Raw genomic sequence first — 20,574 nt, forward strand, 5'->3', positions numbered from 1 at the left:
AAACAAGATACTTTCGCACGCAAATACCGCGGCGTTACACACACCCGCGAGGCCGGTGGCATTGTGTACAGCACGGCTCGATGTACGTGTGTGTGTGTATGCGGAATGACGATCAATTCCACGTGTCGCGTGTCAGTTGATATAACAGCTGACGAGTCGGCAGATCGAGGAACACGTTCAACAAACCGGTATCATTTTCCTGGAATTTCGTAACGTTTTTCCCCGAGCGATCCGGTCATTTTCCTTCGGTTTTTCCTGTACGAGATATTCCGTGAAAACAGAGGACAGGGAAAAACAGCTGAAAATATGGACGACAGTCGAACTGGGAACTCCGTCGAGGCAGAAAGCAACGGAAAGCTTATTTTGCGACATGGAAAACAAGTGGACTCCCACGCGTGCACCGAAATCGCCCGGCGAAGTGCGTTTCTTCTGGTTTCGGTCGGCGATGCAACGTTCCGGCTTTATATTCCTTCCATTATTTGTTTATTCCACCTTCGAGAGACGCCGACCCAGTTTCACAGTCGACGCGCGCACACGTAGAAACGCGAACAGCCGGCCGGCGGACCTGAATCCGAGAGAAAGGGACCTCGTAGCCGATGCATCCCCGAAAAGAATCCCGCTCCTGTCCGCGGCGGAATATCTACGATCCTCCTCGAATTCCACCGTGGACAAGCCGCTGGCTCTACAACCGGTTACAAGAATCGCTCTCGAACATAATTCGTATTTAAATCGACCAGGAATTCCGCAACTTCCTCCGAACCTTTTTCATTCTTCTCTGTTCTATTTTATTTTAGTTTTCGTTCATTTTCTCTGGTTCAACCCCTCGCCGTATTTCATCGAGTCAGACTCGTGACGAAGATTTTAACAAAGTATGAACGTTTCTTTCTTTAAAATCCGATTCGTTTGTAATCGATAGACTGCGGATCTCCATGCATTTATAGGAAAATTGAGAAGATGAAATTCAATCCGCAGTCTAGTAATCAATACTCGAGCACTCAACATACAAATGTTCTTTTTAATCAATGTAACTGTAAAGAAAATGTCACGGCAAGGGGTTGGCTTGAAAACCAAACATTTCCTCCGACCTAGAATAATTCCACTGTATATATGTACAGTGGGTGTACAAAGTATTCGTACACCTTTTGCAAACACTTTTTTATAATTGTACCAAACGACCTAATTTTTGATAATCAATTAGAAGCATTGGTTTACGTAATGATGCGCAAAAAAGATTTTCCAAAAATTATAATTTACAAGTTTACATGCAAAAATGAAAAAGGCATTTTTTAGAACTTTTTTATTTGAGCCCTTAATGAAAATTTAATCTACAATCTTAAAAGTTCACCAATGAAGTCTTTAAAGTTAGTAAATCAAACTATTCGAGGTTATTCGCGAAATTGCGTCACTTCCGTAACGTTAGAAAATTGTAGCCCCCTCAGCAAAGAAGTTTCACTTCAAAATTTATTATTTTTTAAAAGGTGTACCAATACTTTGTACAATACTTGAATGTGTAATCATTGATTAGATGCCAACATATTTAACAATGTAAACAATATTGTGAATGGTGCAGCGTATAGGAGCAGATACGAATTTTATCTTTACAACAGCAGGAGCATCGTACAAGAATGTACCGGTTGTAAAACGAACCCTGAGGACGCAGCGTACGACGCACTTACTCGTAGCAGGATTAAAATCGAGGACGAGATTGGTGGAGTTTGTCGAGCGTCAGACAATTTACCCGTTAGGCTAACGCTGCACAGGATGCAACAACGTCCCCGTTGCAAAACCTTCCGTTTTTGCGGCGTTTTCGCGGAACATGCATCGCGTCCCGTTTCCCACTGTGTGTGTGTGTATGTGTGCGTGGATGGCCGGAAACAACGTTTCGCGCGCGCGAAAGAGCGAAGAGCGTTTTCCAGCGGCCGCAAAGCTTGTTTGCCTTTAAGTTCGCCACGCGTTTCAGTTTGCCCAGCATTAATATCCTGCGGAAATGCACACACAACATCGCGACTATCTCCGACGCTCTGCCCCGTTACCCGAAAGACTATTACCCGAAAAGGTAACAACTTCCTGAGTTTATCGCCGGGGCCGTAGTCGGAACTCGATTTCCTGGCCGGCCGCTTTTCCCGCTGTGAAATTCTACTTTTTTCCATCCTCTCTCTCTTTTTCTCTCTTTCTCTCTTTTTCCGTCGGAGTTTCCCCGGTGGAAAAGCTGCGAACGTTACTCCGGCGTTACACCAACCGTGACACATTTGGCTCGAGGGTTGAAAGACGCGAAATGACCTTTGACTTTGCTTGGAAACAACCAGGAAATTCTTCTCTCGACGCCTATGGCTTCAAGTGAGATGAAATACGAATGAAATGCATCTTCGCGTACAGACTCGAAGGGAATTAAAGTGATTTGTGGACAATTAGACCGCGCATTTGCCAAATCGATTAACTTCGCTCATTGGCTTCCACTCAAAAGTCTTCTAAAATTCTTCAGAAATTCCTTTTCAACGTACGGAGAAACAATTTCGCTATTCTGTTCCCGTTAATATTTCGAACATTTCTGTGCTTGTCACGAAGAACGTCTCTGAGCACTAATGCTTTGACAAAGGACATCCGTTTTGAGCCTTTCGAATTTATTTTCACGACCTTTCTTTACCACGCTTAGATTAATTTGCCGAGTTGTCGTTGTTGTGTGCGTCAAATCTTGTAATCGAATTTTAAACCACTTCCCGATGAGCTAGAAACTTGAAACTTTAAACACAGCTCAGAACTGAATGACAATGCAAAATTAAAAAACAAATTTTTAAAAGAAGCTGTGCGTTCAGGAGAAAAAAATGTTAATATTAACCGCCACACCTCGTCGCGCGACGCTTGGAGTACGTCATCGCGTTCAGCGATCCCCACTCCGCGCGCCAGCGCTCCCCACTCCACTGACCCATTTCGTATCGAAGGAGCTCAGTCAGTGCGGTGTTCCGTTCATTCAGTTCCATTTCAGATTCCATCAAGAGACGTTGTCTCTCGGAGTCATCAACTCATTCTATGTCGTGTATTTACATATCTTGCGATTCTGTATCTTACTATCATATTTCATACCAGTATTACTATATCTTGTGTCCCATTTAAAAAAGACTAAAGAAAATTAAAAAATATATTTAAAAAAAACTTTTTAAAAACCACGCTTATATTAAACTGCACTAAAACGGAGAAAATAAATATTTTTAGATACCAGTGACTATAAATAAAAGCGTGGAGCGCCCACGAAGATTACGTCAATATAGTTTAGCGCTGCACGCTTTCATTTATAGTCACTAATGTCTAAAAAAATTATTTTCTCCGTTTTAGTGCATTTTGATATAATAGCGTGGGTTTTAAAAACTTTTTTTTATATATTTTGTTCTGGTAAATACGTAAATCCTATACTATGAAGCTCGATCAATGCATAAACAGAAATGTTTTGAAATTGCGACGTTTTCCTGACACCCACAGATTTGACGTCAGCGGTAATGATTTCAAGCCATGACATTTCCGAGGATATTATTGATACAAGGTGGTTGACTCACGAATGTTAATAGCACGACCTGTAGCAAGGCGCACAAGCGAGAAGAACGATGTAGATTAACATGTTCCTTATTTTCACGGGTCACTGTATATTTTCCCTCATACATAATTGCACAGCTCACCGCACTCGTAAAACTCCTTCCAAACGAAATACACCAAGTGTCGGGGAAAAAGGAACAAGAACAAGCATTATTAATTTCGAAACAAAAATTTATTACCCTCGTCCATTTCGTAACGCGTCCCGGCTGTAACTAGTTGCCGCTTTGAATGAGAAAAGAAATATTAACCCCCTTCGCGCCATTAACTACTTGCACATTCATGATGTGCTTTGCAAGCAGCCTTATCAATAATAATCACACTATTTTCGTTCCCGCCGCGCTATTTTTAAATCCACAGTCACGTTTCCTTCTAGCAATAATTTGCACAATGGTGGAAGATAAATTAAAAAAATAGAATTCAAAGGGGTGGAAGATTGATTCTCTCTCGGCGCGACGTTTGCCGATGCACTGGTGCACTGGCGCCAACCAACAAGGGCGGCAAACAGAGTCCCCTTTTTCAAAGTCGATGATAACTTCCGCGAGCGATACTTTCAAGAGCAAGGTGAATCGTTCGCCGACGACCTCCGCACAGAGAGATAGGAAACAGCGAGCCGAGAAAGCGAAGGAAGTTGCCTAGTGTCGACGACGGGATCGTCAACAAGTACCTCGGAATCGGGGCTTGAAACTGTTATAATATCGATTCCAGTTCTCGAAACGCTTGTGGAGAACCTTTGTCCCACACTGCTGTACCGAGCAACCAAAATCTCCATTGCAAACACGAGCAATTATCTATGCGCACGATTATCCGCGTACAAGCTTCAATTATCTGCGTGAGCAATTACAGTGACCCCACTAATATTCCGACACTCTTAAAAAGACGATAACTCTTTTAATATTCCACCACACAATTTGAACTTTTTTGAGAAGTTGGAACAATTAGTTTGCTGCACAACGTGACCAAATTTTTTGAAGTGAAACTTCTTTGCTGAGGGGCTACAATTTTCTAGCGTTACGGAAGTGACGAAATTTCGCGAATAACATTTTCATAATTAATTTACTAACTTTAAGGACTTCATTGGTGAACTTTTAAGATTGTAGAATGTAAAATGAAGCCTTGGCTACATTCCCATTTCAGTTTTATTCAGGTTTGACGCTTAAATTGTTAGTTATCAACAAATTTTAGAGAAGTGGTATGTTATGTATGTCTGTCCTCGTCGCACAGTTCGGCCCTCCTTGTTAATAACTAATTAACCAGAGTTAATTTGTGAACATTTGCAATTGAATAACATAGAATCACGCTCCAGCTGCTTTCACATGCAGTTTCTCATCGGATTTTGTTCCGACTGAAAGATTTATAAAACAATTATCCAAACCCTGGTTATAAACTAACCTGAAAAATTTTGACAGGTCAGTTCATTCGTTTTTTTTTAAAAAACGTCTTCGAAAAAATTTCTCTAATTTTTCTAATTGTTCTAACTTCTCAGAAAAGTTAAAATTGTATAGCGCAATATTAAAAATTTATCGTTTGATCAATGATCAGGTGATCCATTAATCTCGCTGATCAGACATCGAGAAAATCTCGTCCGCGCGAAAAATGATCGAGCGAATAAACCCCATCGACGGGGCCGATATAAATATCCGCGGGAGGGCGCTATTAAAGTTGAAAAGCCCGCGAACCGTCGCGCGAATAAATATTTATAATCTTCGAGGGCGCGCATCGATTTTCGCCGGGCACACAGTACTTGACCGCCGCGGATCATTCATAACGCGGTTAGAGCCCGCACTGGAAAGGCTTTAGCCTTTATTTCGACGTAGTATTTAAACATGAACGCTCGGAATAGTCCTTCATTCATGTTCCACGGGTTTTCCGATGTCGAGGAAAAGGGAAACGCGTTGAATGAATCTACCGGAGCCGCCTGGAAGCGAGAGCATTCGATTATCGTAGGTGATAAGACGAGTGGAATCAAAGAAAATGTGTGGAGGACCGTTTTCGCGTAAAACGAGACTCGTTTTATGCAAAGTGAACATTTTCTGCGTCGTTTTGGGCACATAAACTGTTTAAAATCTGCATTAGAAGCATTTCGAACGACGAATTCGTTCAAATTCGTCATCATGCTCGGATAAACGCAGCTCCTGCAGCTTGGTTCTCGAGGAAATCGAGTTTCAGAAATTCGTCTGACGCGTCTGTGCTTGGCTGTCCGTTTCCCCTTCTCGCAAATACTTTCTTTGAAACTCGATTTCCTCCGCAACTAAGACGAACAAATTGTATTCTACACTTTTCCTCCATTTCCACCGAAGGAATCCTCTAATACCTATTCCCGTCGTTACTCTCGGCTAGACTCCCGTGCAATGATAAAGCCCCGTCTATTAAGGGTTGGTAAATAAAATTCCTCCATCCGGCCTAATGGAAATCAGCGGCACCGGGCAACGTTTCACTTCTGTATTTACGCCATTTCTTTCGGCTAGATTCGCGTGTAATGATAAAGCGCACTATTAGGGGCTGGTAAATAAAATTCCACAGCCTCCATTTGGTCTAATGGAAATCTGGATGGATCACCGGGTGGCTCCAGGCAACGTTTCACTTATATTAGATGAATTCCCGCCTTCCCACTTAAAAGCTACAGCTTCCGATCGATCCCTCCGGCTTCGGAGCAGAGCTCGGACCCGAGGAAGTCATTTTCGAAAATTGATACCCTCGGTGATCCTTGTTTATAGTCGGCCCGTTTTCATGGCTTCTTGTGCCGTCGCTGGCCAGCAAGCCGCAGACGAATGCGTTCGCAGCTGGCTCGTATTGTCCGAGCAGACGCACAGCTGATAATAAAAAGGCTGTCTCGTAGCTCGGAAAGACGAACTACTGGTGGAACACCGGTCGCTCGGTGCGATCCTCGTTTCGTAGAAGAAACATTTATATACCTGGCCACATATTGCCAGCGGATCAGGGGGGAACGCAGCTGGCAAAACAAGAGGACAGTCTCCCAAGAATCTTCTTCGATGCTTTCTCAAGCTCCGATCTAAACGAGAGCTCGCAACTGAAAAATCTGATAAAATCAAAGCAAGTATTTAACAGTACAAGCGCCGACGAATTACACGTCCACATCCACGGCAAAAATTAACTCTGCCGCGCGCGGACTCCCAGAAAAACCAACAGGAAGAAATAAAGAAGAAAAACCAACACGATTTGCACAGCAGAACGGTGTAAAGCTGGCGACGCTAATTGCCCCACGCATGAGGGGTTTATGTTTGACAAAGTCGAGCGCAGAAAAACGCCAGCTCAAAACGCGCAGAGAATGTTCCAGTTCTTTTTCGTATAGGACGAGAGAGAGATTTTTTCCCCCCTCCGAGTCATTTTTAACGGTGCCATCCGCCTTAATCCGCTACGCAATAACGTCTCCCATTGTCTAGGCAGGCGCACACATTTTCTCGGCTGTGCTCGACAGCCCGATACATATATCCGAAAACTTTACGCGACTACGCGCTTTTGTAATATTTTCAAACGGGGCTCCGTCCATTCTCCGGACGGATATTTGTGTTGTTGGTAATACAGTTCCTAGTTAACTCATTACAGTCTATAATCATCTCGAGTAATCATTAATCAGTAGACTGCAGATTTTATGCATTTATGACAAAAATGGGTACATACAATTTAACGCAGTGGACATGTAAAAAAATATTTAAGGACATCAATGTGTTAGTTTCAGCTTAATAGGATAGAATGCAATTTTTATTTCTTCTTTTAATTATCCTATTAAGCTGAAACTAATACGTTGATGTCCTTAAATATTTTTAACATGTCCACTGCTTTAAATTGTACGTGTCCATTTTTGTCATAAATGCATAAAATCCGCAGTCTATTAATAATTCATAAAGCAATTACGAGCATTGGTTACAACAACTTCTGATTCCTTTCTTATTCATTAATCAACAGCCACGATTAATAATTGAATTTCACATTAATCGCAATGTTCAATCATTAATCGGATTACGTTTCGTCCAATTCCGCCGGAAAGCTCTGTTAGTTCAGCTTTTCTGAATATGGATCTCGCGAAAGAAAAATACGAACAGCGTCCCCGGCGATATTAATTAACTATGATTGCTAAGTTAGGTTCGATCTAGGCACCGGTCCAAATTTAAGAACTACAGGTCGTTCGTGCACTTTCGCCTGAATTCCGTCGCATCTTCGTCGCGTCTAATCGCGTAATTGAGTCCGCGAAATCATTTAACGCATCCCGTGGGGAGAGCGGGTCACGTTAATTGGCCATTTGCAAAATTGCTGGCTGGCACGCGGGATCGCATTAAGGGTGAAAATTGCGCGGAAGGGTCGCGATTACATTGGGAATGGAAAAACATGAATGACCGCGGCCCCGTTCGGCTGCGTTTAACCACACGCGAAAATAGATCAGCCCTCTGCCGAGCCATAATTTTCTCCGAATTGCCGTTAGCGTTCGCTTTGCCACGCGAAAATCGCTCTCGCGCCCCGAAAATTTCCCCCGTGCCACGCCGGCTCGGCAGAGCGGCGGAAAGAAAATTCGTTTTCGAGCCGCGCGTTTATTTTTCGCGAGAGAACGAAGGGGACATGCCCGGTCACGCAGTCATTTGTATTCTGAACGGTTTCCTGCGACGGGAAAGGAGTCACGGATACAAAGTATACTGTGCGCGGCTACAATGACGCAGGAAACGATACCGAATACACCTTTCCACGATGGCAAGGCTGAATTAACGCTGTTACCTCGAAGCACACCTGTTTTTATCGCTGGAAGATCTCCTTGTTAGAAGGAATTAAGATTTATCACCGGACGGCGGATTTTAAACACTTATTTTAGTGCTTATAGACGAATTTTTAGCAAGTGGAATGAGATAAAATCCTTTTTTAACGGGAACAGCCTGTGCGGATCCAAAACAAATCGAAATCGTACTGAATTCTATCGCTTTCTATTCTGGCATTTGTTGAAAATTTCCATGAGCCATGAATGCATAAAGATCCGTAGTCTATTGATTACACACGAATCAGATTTCGTTTCATTTAAAACGAGAGTCATAACTAGACTGCGGATCTTTATGCAAAATAAAAAATGTTTGCATTGATTACAAGACACAGGAGCGAAATAGAAAATTCTTTAAATGTCTTTAAATCTTTTTAATATGTCCGCAGCTTTAAATTGTGCTTACCCACTTTTGTGATATATGCATAAAATCCGCAGTCTAGTCATAACATTCGTATTTGTTAGACTTTGTTCGAAATCTTCGCGACGGCAAGACGGTAAACAACAACGGATAGTCGCATTCCGGAGAATCAACTACGGTCATCGATAAGAGTGGAGAAGTTCGGAACCCGAAGAAGCTCGTACATTTTCGTTCGTTTAACGAAGACTAATGTGTGGAAATTTCAGAAGTTGAACGTCGAAGAGTTCCGAGGAGCCTGGCAGGCAGCAAGGTCGGCGAGCATGGTCGCGAGAAAAACGCGATTAAACTTCCGTGATAACATTTATCTCACGTGACGCCCAGTCGTTCGCAGTGTTATAACTTCGCAATTTCCTCGCGTTTCGAAAAATCCTTTCGCCGGGTTGATTCTACACGCGCGAAACTTTCTTTTCAATCTTTCCGGAGTCGACGGAGGTTGCGTAGTCGATTCTACAGCGAGGGGACATGAAAACTACAGACGGCGAAGCTTATAAAACCGCTCGATAGAAAAAGCTTACAGTGTTTCGCGCGTCGTAGGTGTTAGATAATCCGAGCACCTTTCTCGGAGCTCGATTCCCCGCCCCTTTAATTATCTTTGTTTCAGCATCACGTGATTAGCAACGCAAGCTGCCCCCGGCATTGATCCAACGTGCATGCACCCGGGGAAGGATTTTCGACGGTGGCATCTGGGCTAGCTAGCAAAACGGGAAAGAGTTTTAGAAAAAATACCAGCAGCAGATCGATGGAGAAAGCCAATGTCGGTGTGCCGGCGATAAAGATAATTCTGGATAAAATTGTAGTGAAACGTGTGGGTGGCCGTCCACGGCACGGAATAAATGGGAAAACGGGTCGCCTTTCGGTCTTTGAGCTATTCCATCCGGCTGTACCTTTTGTCGGCGACAATCAATATTTTTTTAGCCCCGTTCTTCTCGCCTGGCCACTGGAACCGACAAAATTGAAAGTAAAACGCCCACACTCGTTTTTCAATGGCGTCGGACCGGTGAAACGATACCTTAAACTGGTCGCTGTGACGTCTGACGACTTGCAGGATATTCTACTGACTAGTTCGACAGAAATTTTCTGTGCTTCGCCGCGAAGGTAATCGTCATCGAACAATAAGTTTTACTGCGCTTAAAAGGCGAAACGAACACGTCGTTCTCGGGCAAAAGAGAGAGAGAGAGAGAGCAGCCGGTCGATCCCGTGGAACTTAGAAGCCAAGTCGTAAGCTTCTGTTTTAAGGAAACCCTTGCGCTTAATGCGTTGCTCTGACATCGTCGAAGGGCCGGTTTCCAACGGAAAGCGAAAGCAAGAGCCCTGGGGCTCCTACGTTATTACTTTCCACCGTTAATTCCGCGACCGCGAGACCCGTACGGCTATTTCCTGATCAAATTCCCCGTGTTTGGCTGCGTTCCATAAGAACCGACCCCCATGCTGCCTCGCGTGCTACCATCGCAACCTTCGAGATATAATGCACACAGTCCGTTTCGAACCTACACGGGAGCCTTGCACCGAGGGTGAGCTTTCGTTCTTGGAATCAACATTCCTCTGCTGATATATTAGCTTGCACAATCGGCCCGGACCGTCCTCGCGTTTCTACGGTCCGCCAGCTTTTTCGATTGCCTCTATCGAACTTCTTCGGGAACAGTTACAGACATAACTTTTTTAATATTGTACCGTTACTAGACGGCGGACTTTCTGCATTTATAACGTAAATGAGTTGGTGTAATCTAAAACAGTAAAAACATTAGAAGAATTTAAAAGTTCTGTTATATTATTGACAAAGAAAGTCAGTTTCTATTTCACTCCAGTTTGTTATAATCCAGGTAAAACATTCTTATTTTGCACAAAGATCCGCTGTCTAACTATTACTATATTTTAACCCTTTGCACTCGGAGCTATTTCAACTTGAAAATTAAACATTTCTACCGGCCATTTTCCGCTCCAAGCGCGGGGCCCCTGATGATGTAAAAAAAAGTTTTCCCAAAAATTGCAATTGATCAAACTTATACAAAAATTACGAAAAGTTGAATTTTACATCTCTTTTATGTAGGTTTATACTTTTCACAGTACTAGCCGAATTCGTCTCTCAGTATCCCCTAAAAGATGAATGCAAAAAATGGTAGGTTTACCGATAAAAACTGAAAGTATTCCAGCTGAGAAATTTCCATATACATTAGATTTCGAATGGATCGTCGTGCACAAAGATTTGTTGAAAATCAGAAACTTCAAAAATCCAATCTTCGTGGAAAAACCTAGCCCAGCCCGCCGCGGAGCGCGTCCGCTTTATTGGAATTTTCTATCGGCGGAGAGCTGCGAAATTGGCTGTAGAAATTCCAAAACTGCCGGGATACTAGAACGAGCTGATAAGCGAGCACAAAGGCTTATTGGACAGCTGCTTCGAGACAAGAGAGAAAGGCGGTGTGAGAGAGAGAGAGAGCGCCGCGCGTCTGTCTTGTTCTACAATGGGCATTGTTTAAAATTCGCGTCCAAGTTCGCGCAACCGCAGACGGGCGGTTTTTTTTCTCGCTAATAATCGCGGTCGCGTGCAAAGATTTCTTGGCAGCGTCGGTGGCTGCAAGTAACAGTAGACACACACACACACACCGGCGCTTCTTTGGACTTGTTGAGCGCTGGTGTGTCTAGCAAAACGATTCGAGATCGCGGACAATGAGCTGGATCGGTGGAACACACTGTGTAAATTACTGGAGTTGTTAAAAAGAGGAAATAAATAGAGAGAGAGAGAGAGACCCCGGCCCATTATGCACGGGGCCGGGTATCGGAACGCGTACAGGCGGTTATCTGCCGATAGAACGGCACGTGCAACCGATAATAATAGAACTGTCGGTGCATTCACACATACGGGGGATACCTGTTGTGTGGCGCGAGGTAAAGACACAAAGTTTCACGCTCAGGCACACTTCAATCATCGTCGGGATTAGACCCGGTGGAATCGATAAATCCGGTCGAGCCGACCGGTAACGTGCAGTTCCACCGTGAGAATAGAGAGTACCTGCGGTATTAACCCTTTCTTCGGATCGCCTAACACCATCGGACCCGCGGCAGTACCGTTTTACACAAAATGCTCTAGGAAAACCGACGCGCAGTGTGGAAAACGGCCGATTTAGCAGTGCGAAGTTCTAAACGCTACTAATAATCGATAATTGCCTCTGTGCTACACGTTATCCAGATACATTAAACAAGTACAAAGAGGGCTAAGAGTTCCGCAAGTTTATTAAAATATATTTTTCTTGTCTGCAATAGCGCAGAGAAAGCAACGCGTATGACAGCAAGGAGAAACCTGTGTGAAATTCTTCGTTTTACAGAAGTATAGTACTCCACGATTGACTTCTTGAATTTCGCGCGACGCTCCGAGAGTTATTAATAGACTGCGGATCCTTATGCAAAATGAAAAATGTTTGCATTCGACACAGGAGCCAAATAAAAATTTCATTCCTATTTTGATTATCTCGTTAAGGTGAAACTAACACACTGGTGGCCTTAAATCTTTTTAATACCTCTACTGTTTTAAATTGGACGTACCCATTTTTGTCGTAAACGCATAAAATCCGCAGTCTAGTTATTAACAAATAACGTGATCGATTCGCGAAATAAAAATTGACTGGGGAGTTTCTCGCATTAGCAGCCAGCGGGTTCGAAGTTGAAATTTTCAACCGCAGCGACCGCCGAATATCGATTATCGTTTCCGATAGAGCGGGCCGATAAGATGAGCGATAAACACGCCTTCGCTCCGCTCGGTTCCGCTTTGCTCGGCGCGAAAGGGTACGGAAGAAGGTTAAAAAAGAAAGGGAAGCCGAGCCGGAGGAGAGGAGGGCGCGACGACGATTTAACCGTGACGATCCGATGCGCGAAGGAAGCCGTAAAGGTGACTCGGTGTCGGTTACGACAGAACTACAAGTGGCAGGAAACGCACACAGCCGAGGCGGTGTTCTTGATAACAGCTGATTACGATGAGAGCTCGACCGGACGTTATAACGCCTCCGAGCTCGAACGAATCACGTTGCTCGAACACGCGTTTACGTCGTCGATTATTATTACACGCGGTTCCCGCCAAAAACCACGCTGACCCGACCAAGCAAATCGTTACGATGCCACCCTCCGAATGACTATACCGAAGCTCGTTCTCCTAACCAGATTTGAACTGCCACGGTCGACCACATGGGCACCAGAGAATCAGCGAATGCTGAACTCGTTCCTGAAGCCGGGCATATTATTTATTATAGTTAGACTCGACAACGTGATGCGAGAAACTGTCCGAAATGGACGTGGAGATGATGCTCTTATTGAGATGATTTATTTATTGCAATGCGCTTTCGCAATTCGACGCAAGAACCCCTGAACAAATATACATGCTGAATGTTGATGAAATAGGATTCTCTAGTTCAACAGAAGCTTCGTAATGGTTTATAATATATGGCCGAACTGTAATAGTTTATAGATGGCCGTTGCCAAGACATTCAAAACAAGGCGTGTAAACAAACAGAAGGTGTAACCGAGCGACGCACACGCTTTTATAAACAACATTTAGTTCAATAAAAAGCCTGTTCAGCTTTGTAATAGTTTATAATATATTGCTGTTGCCAGGACATTCGAGACAAGGCTCGCTGACCGTAATAAGAACCATGCAAAAAGGATTCTCTAGTCGAACAGAAGCTGTTCAACTTCAGTTACGCGCTGCCGCGTTATTGTTGCTAAAAAGAATTCCGTTTTCATAGCGCTCGAGCTACGATAACAGGAAGATTTAGTTTCCGGCGCAAGAATAGATCGGGGAACACAACGCAGAGGATCGACGTGGTCTTTTTAATTCCGCGAGACGCCACAATGTATATTATCTCGGTGCGGATCGGAGTTTGTTTAGAAACTCCGTAAGATAAGCAGAGTTCATTAGTTGAACCAACGTTCCGTGAGCTGCTGTATATCACGCGGATCCGACGACGTCATTATCTCGCTGAGATACCTGCGTTTACTCCGAATCGAGTAAGTGCAAAAATTTCGGTGTGTGTGTACGCGTACGACATTTCATAACTCGACGAGATAATAGGGGATCGCATGAATGGTTCGGATAATTGTATCAGCACGCGTAAACTCTCGACGGGAAGAGTTAATTGGCAGCTAAGACGGATTAACCAGTTACTCTCTGAACTGTGATCGGAGCTGGGCTAGGGGATGGCTGCCTGATGCGGCTACTGTCGTCAATACGAATTGTGGATCTTCGGAGTTTGCGAGGATCGTGAGCTGGAGAAAAACAAATCTCGATTCAGTTCGTTGCCGTTAAAGTGCGAGTAGCTAATTATCCCGAGGTATTCGATTCGCGATATCCTACCGTTTCACCCTTCTAGCGTCAAACTGCTTCAACTAATTAAAGAAGGAAACAATTTCCTCGATTGAAGATTTTCCACAATGCCGTGTCGTTTAGCCCCGCCAAGGCGTGCACCGAGGAGGCGAACATCCCAGCGCTCCGAAAAGGGGTATTCCCGAGGGGCAGCTAAGGGCGGCCAAGCTGGCCGAGACTTGCAATTTCAGGGTAGTTTCGCGGGCAGGTCCAGGGGCGGGTGCACGTGTGCGGGTCGAGGAACGAGTCCATCGAAATTCTCTATTACCCTGGCTCGACAGTGGCACGGGAACGGACTAAAAATAGCGGTACCCATAAACCAGCTTCGTTGAGAATCGCCACGAGACCTCGAGGACGTGGCGTACGCGGATGATTCGCGGTAACCTAATCATCGATACGATAATGACAGAGCCCGGCTAACAGCGGTTCGGCGCGTTGATAAGGGGAAAAACGAACGCGGCGAAAAAAAAGAGGGGAAAAAAAAGAAGAGGTCGCGAGAAGGAATTATCGGAGCGGCTGATTAGATTGGGGGAAAAGCGTGTCGCGTTGAAAACGTTCCTCGTGAACCTGACACGGGACGAGACAGGCCGAATCAGGGCTAGAGAGAAGCCCCTGCGACGATGGACTAGAAAGTTTGCGAATCCCGAGCGACGAACAACGGTTGGCATGCTAAATACTCACGATATCCGTGGTAGCTCGAGTGACAGAAGGCTCGTCGTAACCCGTGACGAGATGGCTCATCTTCGGACGGTTGTTTACGCGACGGCGACACTCGGTTCGACGCGGGATCACCACTTTACCAACGGCCCATGCTCGTGCATTACTCTCGTCCGCGGATCTCTCAATCTGACCGTTGATTTTCACGCATAAAATCGTGCGATCACGCGTGCCTGCGCTCGCGGTCGATCCTTGGAATCCATGACAGGTACGAGCACGGGTATGGCCGTGGGCCGCATGCGCCGAACCACAAGTTATCACGCTCTGCCACCGAAGAGACAGGCGGCTAATACGTATACCCGAGGAACTACCGTTCGAATCAGAATTTCCCGAGCTACCCACAGCCACCGTAAATCACACGAAACGGGGATCGCACCCTGCCGAACCGGACCACACCTGGAACCAACCCTACCACCAGCGGTCACGCACTGATAGCTCTCCTACCCGCCACGTTGCGTTCACCTTTCCCGAGATTTTCGCGGGGAATTTGCTTTATTCCGTTGTTTACCCCCTTTGCACGGATTAGGAACTCTTTTGGTTATTTTGTGCCTACTTTCAGCCTCTAACTATTGATATTACTTCGCTCCGAGTCGAGAGAAATGAGTGGAAGAGACTGTTTGAGTAAATTGTGTACTTCTTTGTTGGCAATTATTTTCTAAGGGTCCAAGATCAGTTTTGTTTGGCGACCTATTGACCAAATTATGCTCGAAAGGGGAATCGCGGGAGCTAAGGGGATTTGGAAGGTTTTAGTCAGACACCGTTCTTTCTTACACCTGGAGGATTCATTTTTACGTTCATATCTACGGTTGTCTATTCCTGGCATTAACAATTGTATATGTAAATAATTATATCAGTAAGTTTCAAGTACAGAATTTATTTTACATATTTATTCACCATATATTATAATCATTTTATATAAAAATCTTTGTTCCATTGCTTGGAAAAGCAAGAGTGCACAATATTATTAACACAGATGGAAGATATACTATTCTATTCGCTAGAATTAAAATCATATACTTCATTCCCTCTCAAAATAAGAAATAAATTACTTAGACTATTACATATGTAACAACTACGTGACGTTATTTTAAAAACTAGAGACCTTAAAACTAGATGCGTCATCGGAAAGTATCGTTCTTAGAAAGACAGACAATGTCTGAAGTCTAAGCTTCTTCTAAGTATCAGCATTATTTTGTTAATAATTTTGAAAAATACCTGTTTGCTTCATCCAAATTCAATCAGGTCCTCCATCAATTCTCCTGGAACTGAATAATCCATTTTAACCTTAACATCCAATTCATCGACAAGCAACTTAACTATGCAGAAATATTACAGCAACAATAACTCACCAAATTATCTATTAACTTCATACACAATCCTTCTCTTTATCTTCGAAAACACTGGACGAGACCACTCTGCAACCAGGTCAAACTTAAATCCCGGTTAACCATGGTTAAACGTTGTTAATCGCTATTTCCGGGTCGTGTCCTACTAAATATTAACTGTTAGCTTAACATGTAAAATTCAGAGCGACAGGTTATTGTATTTCGTTTACCAAAAATGTCAGGTTTATTCGTACTCGGTGTACAGCCTAATTAATTCGAGATTAATACTTCCAGTAATATAGAAATTGGTATAGAGACTTGTGTTGTCTTAACTTCACTGAAGTTTGAAAGGAACTTATCAAGATCGGAGGAAAATGGTCGGAAAAGCTGTATATACCAGAATGTCATTGATTTATCGATTAATTGCGGTCAGAAACGGTTTTTCGGCCATTTACCTCCCGATCGCTGACGAATGAGATAATCAGAACGATCGATGCTACGAGAATGATCAACGTTGTAAATTACATATATACTTTATTATGCATATGAATTTTCACATAGAGAGACAGAATACTTTCGTTACAATGAATCAAGGTATCCTCTATTCGTTTTTTTTTTCTTAGCTGACAACAAACGTTTTTCGATAATCTAATGATTATTCAGCGCATTTTACAATTGTCCACTGATGTTCAACATTGCTAGCGAGAGATTCTCTCGATATATTATATATTTATTTATATATATATGTATATATATATATATATTTATATACTCGATACCGAAGAGGTCTTTTGGTTACCATGTTTCTTTCTCGTCTCGTAAAATAAGGAACGAACCATCATCAACTTAAGAGTTACACAATGATTAAACATACTGCTCGTACAGAACGTGTACACTTCGGATTAAAATCTAATTGTAAGATCGATCTACGAAATGACAAATCGTTTGGTTAAGAGTAAGAAACAGAAGTGGTTCCTCCTAAAATTCGATCCTTGAATAAAATGTACAAAAACAAAAAAGGGGGGATACTGTTAAATACAATGTACACGCTAAAAATATACCTTACAAAAAAGCTCGGTCGACAAAAAAGATATTGGCACAGAAAGATTCTCTCTTTTTTTTTTCTTTCCTCTTGGTATCTCGACCCGCTCTCCACGGTTTTCGTAATCGTATCGCCCCGTTTCGATCCGAGTATTTCAGAGTTCTGCTCGATGTATGCGCCGTGAAAGAAAGAATATTTGTTTTTTTAAAAAAAAAAATCGTCGTGTGTTTATGTATTGAGACTACTCATTTACAATTGATTCGGCGAATTCGGTGACGCCATTAACATCGCGTCTCGTACAGACCGCTCTTGCCGATGTATCTCACCCACTTGATTACATCGTGATCGGAGTAATTCAACTTGGACTCGAACACTTTCAAATAGCGTACTTTGAACCCGGATGGTGCGAACGGTACCTCGAAGGTCATCGATATCGGTGGCCGTGTCCATTTTTTCTTCGTGTCCGTCTCGAGCAAATCGATCTCCGCGGACAGCTGAGTCTCCTTCATCCCTGGCATCCTCTTGATCTTCCATACGATCGCGTTCTCGGACGCTTTGTACTTCGCCTTTCCCTTCAAACAGATCAATTGCACGCCCGCGGTGTTCAAAGGCGTCGGAACACGCACCTCTATCTTCTGACCAAGCAGAGACGGCTTGAAATTCGACTTCAACACCGCCTTCACCTCCATCTTTGTGCGACCCACCTCGCGTACCAATGGAATGACACGGAATGGCAATGATATATCCTTAGTTGTACGGTATCTTTAAACACACGAACAAAGATCGGTTAGAAACTCTTCCAGCTTCTCGAGAGAGCTAGAAACTCACCTCATCAACTCGAATTCACCATCGGGTGGAATGAAACTAATTGCGTGTTCTGTCTCGAATTTACTAAGCTTCACGCATTGATGAAATTGGCAGTCATCGATAACAACAACAGGCTTTCCAGACCTGCCGCCTGTAGGATCATCTCCTCCTCCTCCTAAGCCGCTGCTCCCTTTCATACCCTTTGCTTCCATAACAATCTTGTCATTGATTCCAAACTTACATTCTGGCATACCAGAAAGGTAGGACTTCATCACAACCTGTTGTGGCAGAGGTATGAATGGGAGTTAGATCTTGTTGTATCTTTGTCTGAGTCTGTTAAGGGTCGTTTCCAGGATTGCTAGGGTGCGGAATGCGCCTTCTCATTTCTCGATAACGCAAAGATGGGGTTTTCCAGTAGCGAAAAGCGCTAGCACAAAAGATCGAAAGTCTTATTTTTACGTTTACGAGAAACCCCATCTTTGAGATGAGAAGGTGCATCCCGCACCCTTATAATCCTGAAAACGAGTCTCCCTCTTAAGCGATGGGTTTCGATAGGGACCTTCCCAGCAACATGTGCGCTGAGCACTTGGCCCTGAGGGCTCATTAAGAGATTCACAGATTCGAGTACGTCTAGGAACAGTTCATTGCGCCTGTATTTAATTCCCTCCCTTCTCCAGCCGATCTGACCAGTTACTTGAGAAGTTATTTGAGCTTGTTCCTCCTTCGTGCCTGATTTCACTCCTTGTTGAGTGATGAAAGTCTTCAACACCCCTGTGTCGCAATTCTGCGGGTAGCCGAAGTCCAAGATCTCTGTACACGAAATTCCCAGTTATTCCCGGCTACAAACAATCCCAACGATTTAGTTTACATCGAGATACAGACCGTCTAATAGCTCATAAATCAGCACAAAGTTGTTCTTAATGTTCTCTTCGGAGATCTTGCCAAAGTACGACTGCATAACATCAATGATCTTCAACAAGAACTCGAACACCATTGCTGCGTTCACATTCTGCTTGGTCACAGCTGCCAACCAAATGTTGGCACGTTTTATGTGAAAGAAAGATGTTCTCGCGATGTTTGTGACCGGCGAGCGTACTTGCTGTCTGGCGTGGATAACATTGACGCGAAATGCATCCACTGCATTCCGACCAATGTCATCCCGGTAGACTCTGGAGATGAGCACCTCACCCTTGTGATTGTATACAAATAAACCCCCTATCATCTTGACAGAGGGTGCTCCTTGCTGCTTCGACTACAACCAACCTGCGAGCAAAGGTTCATTAGTCGGTAAGTCATTGTACAAGCGTGAATGTTCGTGCAGGTTCGCTCTGAGCGAAGCTATTAAACAGTTAGGTGGTAAGGGAATAGTCTCGTTTCCAGGATTGGACAGATGGGGTTTTTCAGTAGCCAAAAGCGCTAGATAAAAGATCAATCTAGGCTACAGTAGCCCCCAAATTTCCATTATTATTTGTAATTTACATTATTTGGAAGCATAAAGCTCCACATACAGCTATTTTGCAATCCTTAAAACAATTCTACCCCCTTAAAAGATGATACTGGTGTGCAAACCCAGAGATTCCATGAAACATGGAGGCAATTAGGAAGACGTAGGCTTAGAAATATCTCCAAGTAATATAGTGGAGAATCCTGTTACACAGACTTGCAAATTTGGATAAAATTAGCATAGAAGAAGGAAAAACATCTCCAAATCTTAATGCAAATTAGGCCCAGAGATATCTCCACAGATATCTCCAAAAGTCAGCATTAAAAAATTTTTTCTACATCAGTCCGAGCAACAAATATACGAAAAAAAGAAACAGCAAGCTCCCGTTTTCGACTGTTGCACGGAAACGAAATGATTTTCAAATGAATAACCTTTATTCTCGTATTTACCCTCGCTCGAGATGGATTTTAAAAAGCGTCGTAGCAGAACATAGTGCGTTAACAAACGATAACCCAAGGGAATTGTATGAAACGTCCTCGGACGTGGACGGGCCTCGAGAAGATTGCAATCAGTGATTCTGGATATTGTTACAGAGAATTTCGCCGTCGCATAATCGTCCGTGCGATACAACATAAATATACGTGTGCAAGATAACGCCCCTTTTCTTAAATGACATTTGAGGTTCCTTTGATATGTCTTGCAAACGGTTAGTATTATTGATCGGAAATGGAAACTGCCTATACCGCAGATACTGACATTATCGAGCGTTCTTTTAGATTATTCTAAGACACGACCGCACGGAAATAGAAGTTTTCAGTATCGTAGATGATCACTTACGCATGACTCTTATTGCCGATAGTAAAAATAAGCGATACTAATTTGTATCGGCCTCCGAAATACACGGTATCGGTACCAACCTACTGGTACAAGTGCGAACTATCAAATGACGAAAGCAACACCCACTTTTCTATACTACGTGTCTCAGTCAGTGACACATGCCGTTACATATAACGAATTATCAAAATCATAGCAATCGCCGACGACTAAGCCTGACAATTTTATTCCTTCGAAGTTTTAATACGCTTCAGAGACCTTCCACTCGCGAACGCAGAACTTCTACGTTTCTA

General features: G+C 43.5%; 2 protein-coding genes across 6 annotated transcripts in view; both read right to left on the minus strand.

Moving 5' to 3' along the window:
- Positions 1 to 15,247, minus strand: part of Camta (Calmodulin-binding transcription activator) — a 69,077-nt gene extending 53,830 nt beyond the window's left edge. For 2 of the 4 annotated variants that reach the window (XM_076429219.1, XM_076429221.1), the window contains exon 1: positions 14,794 to 15,246. The gene's annotated coding sequence lies outside the window, so the exon portion shown is untranslated. Of the gene's footprint in view, positions 1 to 14,793 lie in introns of all 4 variants that reach the window. The other 2 variants (XM_076429220.1, XM_076429222.1) reach the window with 2 other exon arrangements.
- Positions 15,248 to 16,668: 1,421 nt separating this feature from the next.
- Ap-2mu (adaptor protein complex 2, mu subunit) lies at positions 16,669 to 20,442 on the minus strand. 2 transcript variants are annotated; one of them, XM_076429259.1, is made up of 5 exons: positions 20,285 to 20,442; positions 18,886 to 19,266; positions 18,563 to 18,813; positions 18,025 to 18,281; positions 16,669 to 17,958 (listed from the first exon to the last, which is right to left on the minus strand). In XM_076429259.1, exons 2-5 carry the CDS (start codon positions 19,223 to 19,225, stop codon positions 17,478 to 17,480), a joined length of 1,329 nt encoding a protein of 442 aa, XP_076285374.1. In that variant the 5' UTR covers positions 19,226 to 19,266; positions 20,285 to 20,442; the 3' UTR covers positions 16,669 to 17,477. The 2 variants fall into 2 exon arrangements, with proteins under 2 accessions (XP_076285374.1, XP_076285375.1); XM_076429260.1 differs by lacking the exon at positions 20,285 to 20,442 and adding an exon at positions 19,897 to 20,187.
- Between the last annotated feature and the right edge of the window lie 132 nt (positions 20,443 to 20,574).

This window comes from Lasioglossum baleicum, chromosome 8 (assembly GCF_051020765.1).
Source record: "Lasioglossum baleicum chromosome 8, iyLasBale1, whole genome shotgun sequence".
Classification (NCBI taxonomy): Eukaryota; Metazoa; Arthropoda; class Insecta; order Hymenoptera; family Halictidae; genus Lasioglossum; species Lasioglossum baleicum.